Below are 6,000 nucleotides of genomic sequence, written 5' to 3' on the forward strand. Positions count from 1 at the left end.
CATCCCTAGGGTCTTTATCAGATTAAAGCCCTGACACACCCAGTGATTTGGGACAAGTTAATAAAAACCGCGGTCCTCTATGCAACTAAAGTGGCCTCTAATTCATTGGCAGCCCCTCCACCAATGAAAATACAGGTTTGATCTCTATTGCTAAGGTAGTCTCAAAGGCTGCTGATAGAAAGTCTCAGATCTCTTCAATCCACAGGGATACCAAATGCAATGAAAACTAAAGGATGATAAAATCTGATTAAAAGTTAGTGTTATGCCTCTTAAGATAATTTACTATCTCAGAATACTGACTTAAAATTTAATATTTATCCACAAGGGCCGAGTTGTAAACTACATGTATAAAGGTAGCAGTTTTAACTGTAACATACATCCAAATATTTTTGGAGACTTCCAATTGGTCACACACCCACATATCCACACATCCCTTTGGTGGGAAAAGATGGGTAATTAAAAAATTATTTTAAATTGGTAACAGGTCAATAAAATGACTAAGGGAGAAATAGTCGGCTAAAAATCTAGATACAGGTAATCACTGCATGAATACGGAGTTAACCATCCCAAACTTCTTTAGCTGTACAGATACAAAGTTATGTTAAAGGATGAGTAGCAGCACATATTGCATGAAACAAGTGCTACTATACAGGACCAAAATGAAACTGTCAAATATTTAGAAAAACTCATCTTTGTGGCTGAAAGCAACTGAATTTAGCAGAACATTGCGAGCCAGCTGCTAATTAATGGCAACATTAAGGGGGTGGAGAAAGCTACGGAACCTAACAAGACTACAGACAGGGAAAAAACAAAACAAAGGAAAAACACGGCACTTTATCAATTAAGCACTAATCAATATGGGATAGGTTGATTTATAAAACTGAGAAATTAAGATTATAGGCGCGAAAAACTTAGGACATAAAACAACATTTTCCTACAAATTAATATGGTTAAATATCACAAGAGAGAAAAAAAGTCAATGGGTGGATGACAAACGCATTCATTAACTAGTATTGTAATGATCCCAGTAAGAGAGAAGGCTCTATGAATAAATCCAGTGGTCACATTTAAATTTGGGAGGAAAACAAAAAGGACATAGGCTGGGATTCCGCAGTCTCTCCACAAGACAAGGCAAAAATGTCCTTGCCTTAGGGCACTTACCCTTAAACTCAAGAAGCAAAAATTGGCGGGGTGGGAGGAAAGTGAGAAGAGACTTAGGAACAATCAATCAACAAGCAAGTATTGAGCACAAAGTACCTCATTGCAAGTTACCGAGAAAAGGCAAAAAACACCGTCCCAAGCCGAAAAGAACTCTCATTCTCTAAAGAACATGGTAAAACTACACCAATATCGTCTAAACTGTTCAAGGCCGTGCAGTTTAGGCCTGTTTCCCTCGGCCCTCTCCCTTCCCCAGCAGTTGATCCCTCTCCTAATCTACTACTCTTACCAAAGGGTACGAATATTCAACATAGATTAAGAGGTGCAAATCAAAGCCGAAAATGATTTTCAAATAAGATGTGTAGAGCCTTTTAACTACCCCGCTCCCGGCCGCCCCACATAGAGGGAAGGAATCCCGGACAGAGTGGGCGCCGAAGGGGAAGGAGAATGGGGCAGTAAAGTCCAGCTGGAGATGAGGATAGACGAGGATGAAGGTGGGGGTGGAGGGTCCCGGAAATGTCACAGGGGACACGGAACGAGGGGGAGGGAAAAGATGCAAGGAAGTCCCCAAGGAAAACTAGGGGGCCCCGGAGCAGAAGAAGCCTCGAAAGAGAGCCAAGATGGACTTAACAACGGGGCTATGGCCCAGGAGGCGGCCCGGGAGATTCGGGTGGTAAAGACTCGAGAGGTGAAAGAGGAATACACAGCGGGGTCTGGGGGTGCAGGAGAAGTTGGGGGACGGGTGCAGATTGAAGGGAAGGGGTCAGCACAGAGCGGTGTGCAGAACGCGGAGGGGAGGGATCCGCACGGAGCAGGAGGATGAGGAAGAGGGGCAGAAGTGCAACAGGGCGGGGTAGCTCGGGGAGGTGAGGAAGGGGCTGGGGTAGCACCGGAGGGGGAAGAGTAAGCAGGAAGGGGTGGGGGTAAGCGGGAGGAGCGGGGAGTAGCGAGCGAAATGAACAGGAGGGACCGGGGGAGGTGGGCAACGCGGGTGGGGATGAAGAGGACCGGGCAGCGGCTGCAGCGGGTGAGCGGGAAGGGGTAGGGGGTTAAGTAAGCACGGGGCAGGGGGGGGTAGGAGAGGGCAGGGGACAGCACGGAAGGAGGGGGTGCGGTGCGGCCCGGGCCTCCGTGACACTGACCTTGTAGTAAACATCGAATTGGATGTTCTCGGGCAGGGAGCGGATGTCGCGGCGGGAGCGGCTGTAGTTGTCCACCACGGCAGAGATGGCGGTGTTGTAGAGCGTCTCTGGGATCCACTCCAGCTCCACCGCCGCCATCTTCCTTCCCTCCTCCTCCTTCTCTTCCTCCTCCCCCCGCTGCTGCCGCCGCTGCTGCTGCTGCCGCTGCTGCTGCGGCCGGGGCCGGGGCCGGGGCCGTCGGGGCTGCTCCTGCGGCTGCGGCTGCTCCGGCTCCTCCAGGGGCTGTCGCTGCCTCAGCCTTTGCCGCCTCCGCCTCCTCCGCCGCCGCCGCCGCCGCCGGCCCCCGCCTCCCTCCGTGCCGAGCTCCTCCCCTGGCCCCGGAGGACTCGGCTGGGCGGCGGCAGTCACGCGGGAGAACTCGGCCCACAGCGGGAGGCCGAGGGCGGCCCCGGGGGACGGAGGGAGCGATCAGGGGAGGGGAGGGCGACCGGTGCCGGGCGCGGGTGAGGGGGAGGGAAGGGGAAGGGAGAGGAACGGGCCCCGGGCGGCGGGCCTCACATTCCGGGTTTGAGGGAAACCGGCCGATCCTGAGCGAGTCCGGGGCTCTGCAGGGGGTGGGGCTGCGTGAACGGCGTGATGGCGTCACCGGGCGCTGAGGAACAGGGAGGGGGGACGGGCAGGAGGGGGTGGCAAGTGGGGACGGATGGGAATGGGACGGGTGATGGAGCGAGAAGGAGGGGAGCAGTCTGAAAATGTAGGCGCACTAGACTGAGGGATGGAGAAGGACGTCATTTTAAAAAAGCAACCTGCTTTCCTCCTATTAAGAAATGACAGGCTGACAGGTTGGTAAGAAGATAGATTTGTGAGGTGGGAAGGGAAAAGAGGAAGCTTGGTCCTTTGTGGGACCTCCAACCGAGTTACTGACTTCACTTCCCCAAATTTTGGAGAGAGAAATCAGAGGAGTTAGGGCGAGGTCCGATCTGAAGATATAAGGTTGAGGAAGGAATATACATAGACACACGAGAGAGAGAAATATTTGTAGAGATGAACAGAAGTGCTCCAAAAATCAAATTAAAATGAGACATCCTGGAGTATGTTGAGGGAGAAAGGAGAGGTAGGAGATTAGTATGATTGAGTTAGTGGTTAGGATAATTGAGTTTTGCACAGCGTCTAATGCTTAGCGCAGTGCTTGGAACGTAGTAGGCGATTAATAAATATTGGTTGATTAATTGAAAAGAAATTAAAGAGTTGTGAAAATATGATAGAGGAGAGTTGTGAGGCAGAAATAGAAATTGCAATCTTAATTTCTTGCCCTGGGCTATAATCATGCCATTAAACAACTGGCAGGGCATATTTTTGGGAGTGCTTGCTTATCTCTGGGATACCTGACAATATAATTTTTCAGTTTGCTATTTCAAGACCTTCATGCAGCATCTCTTCTAGGAATTTTAATGTAAATCTTTGTAAGTATTATTGGGGATGTGATATTTATCTCAAAATAGTTTTTGAGATAATTAAAAAGTTTTCCAAAAAAGGAGATGATGAAACAAGTGAATGTAAGACTGGGAAATGATGTCCTACATTTAAAGAGCCAGAGAAATTGGTACCTAACTTCTCTTTCTTGGGGGGCAAAGTTTACTGAGCAGTTTATTGTTTGAGGAAATTGTAATACTGAAACCTTTCAGAAAACAAAATTTTTTGTTTATGCCAAGGGCATAGGAAAAAAACATTACTATTTGCCCTTGAGGTAAACACCGTTGGGCTGTTGTAACAATGGGGAATGTTAGACAGAAAGTATAAAATATTGTTAGTCTGCTTACCAAGACACACAAAGGAAATATGAATGCAATTTAGAGAATAGTCTTTAAACATGTAAAGACAGATCTAAATTATTGGAGAAATATTGTTCCTGGGTAGGCTGAGCCAATATAATAAAAATGATAATACTACCTAAATTAATTTACTTATTCAGTCCATACCAATCAAACTACCACTATTTTATAGAGCTATAACAAATTAGAAAATTAAAAACACAATTTATCTGGAGGAACTTTTGGTCAACAATCTCAATGTAAATAATTAAAAAAGTGAAAACATGCAAAAGAATTGCCTAGAAGTACCAGATTTCAAACCATACTACAAAATAGTAATCATCAAAATAATTTGATACTATTTAAGAAACAGAAGGTTAATCAGTGTAACAAGAAGGAAATTAGCATAGTAGCTTAGTGTTTAATAATGCCAAAGATCCCAGCTATTGGGGTAAGAACTTATTATGTGACAAAAACTATTGAGTAGTCTGATAGAAAGTAGGTAAGGACTATTCACATCATATACCAAGATAAGCTCCAAATGCATACATACCTTAGACATAAAGGATAACATAATAAACAAATTAGAGAAGCAAGAAATAAATTACCAGTCCAACCTATAGATAGGGAAAGAATTTATGACTAAATGAGAGGTGAAGAGAATCACAGAAGGTAAAATGCACAGTTTTGATTACAGAAAAATTTTTAAAAAGTTTTGCACAAACAAAACTAGTGTAGCTAAAGTTAGAAGAGAGTCAGGTAAATTGGAAAAAAAAATTTTGTAGCAAGTTTCTCTTATAAAGGTCTTATTTCTAAGCTATATAGAGAACTTATTTACACTTATAAGAATAAGAGCCCATTTATCAAGGGTCCTGTTGATAAATATGCAAAGGATATAAACAGGCCTTTTTCCTAAGGCAGAAATTCAAGATATCAATAGGCATCTTAAAAAAAATACTCTAAAAGTATAATTAGAGAAATGAAAACTAAAACCACTCTCAGGTTTTTCCTCACACCAGTATGATTGACAAAGTTGACAAAAGGAGAGAATAACAAATTCTAGACAGGCTGTGGAGAAACATATAGTAATGCACTGTTAGTGAAACTGTGAGTTGGTCCAGCCAGCTATGCCCCTCACATTATTAAACTATAAATCCCTTTAATACAATGATACCACTACTGTGTTTATACCCCAAAGGAATTTAAAAAAAAAAGGAACAGGATCCCTATATGCAAAAATATAGCAGTTATTTTGCAATAGCAAAGAATTGGAAATGGAGGAGGTGACCATCAATTGGACAACGGCTGAATAAGTTATAGTATATAAATGTGATGGAATACTATTGTGTTGTAAGAAATGATGAAAGAGGGACAGCTAGGTGGTGCAGTGGATAGAGCTCCGACCTTAGAGTCAGGAGGCCCTGAGTTGAATCCTGTCTCAGACACTTGACACATACTAGCTGTGTGACCCTAGGCAAGTCACTTAACCCCACTTGCCTCACTAAAAAGCAAAAAAAAAAAAGTGATGAAAGAGAAACCTGGGAAGGTTATATGAACTGATGTAGAGTGAAGTGAGCAGAATCAGGAAAACAATGGATCCAATAATAATATTATAAAGACAAACAACTTTGAAAGACTTGGGGACTCTGATCAATGCAATGATCAACCAGGATTCCAGAGGACTCACGATGAAACATACTACCTACCTTCTGACAGGTGATGGATTCAAGGTACAAACTGAGGCATGTGGGGGTGGGAGGAGGCAGGACATGACCAGTGTTGGAATTTGTTTTGCTTGAGTATACATATTTGTAACAAAGGTTTTGTTTTTCTTTCTTTCTCAATGGAGGTAGGGAGAGGTGCGAGAGAGAAGGCAGATTTTCATTTAT

At 44.3% G+C, this 6,000-nt stretch overlaps 1 protein-coding gene across 1 annotated transcript in view; it reads right to left on the bottom strand.

Moving 5' to 3' along the window:
• APPBP2 (amyloid beta precursor protein binding protein 2) overlaps positions 1-2,499 on the bottom strand; it is a 46,048-nt gene extending 43,549 nt beyond the window's left edge. Inside the window, exon 1 of the mRNA XM_027870473.1 lies at positions 2,301-2,499. Coding sequence (XP_027726274.1) covers positions 2,301-2,438 — 138 coding nt within the window. The 5' untranslated portion in view covers positions 2,439-2,499. The remainder of the gene's footprint in view (positions 1-2,300) is intronic.
• Between the last annotated feature and the right edge of the window lie 3,501 nt (positions 2,500-6,000).

The sequence above is a fragment of the Vombatus ursinus genome, unplaced genomic scaffold (assembly GCF_900497805.2).
Source record: "Vombatus ursinus unplaced genomic scaffold, bare-nosed wombat genome assembly UNPS02014797.1, whole genome shotgun sequence".
Classification (NCBI taxonomy): domain Eukaryota; kingdom Metazoa; phylum Chordata; class Mammalia; order Diprotodontia; family Vombatidae; genus Vombatus; species Vombatus ursinus.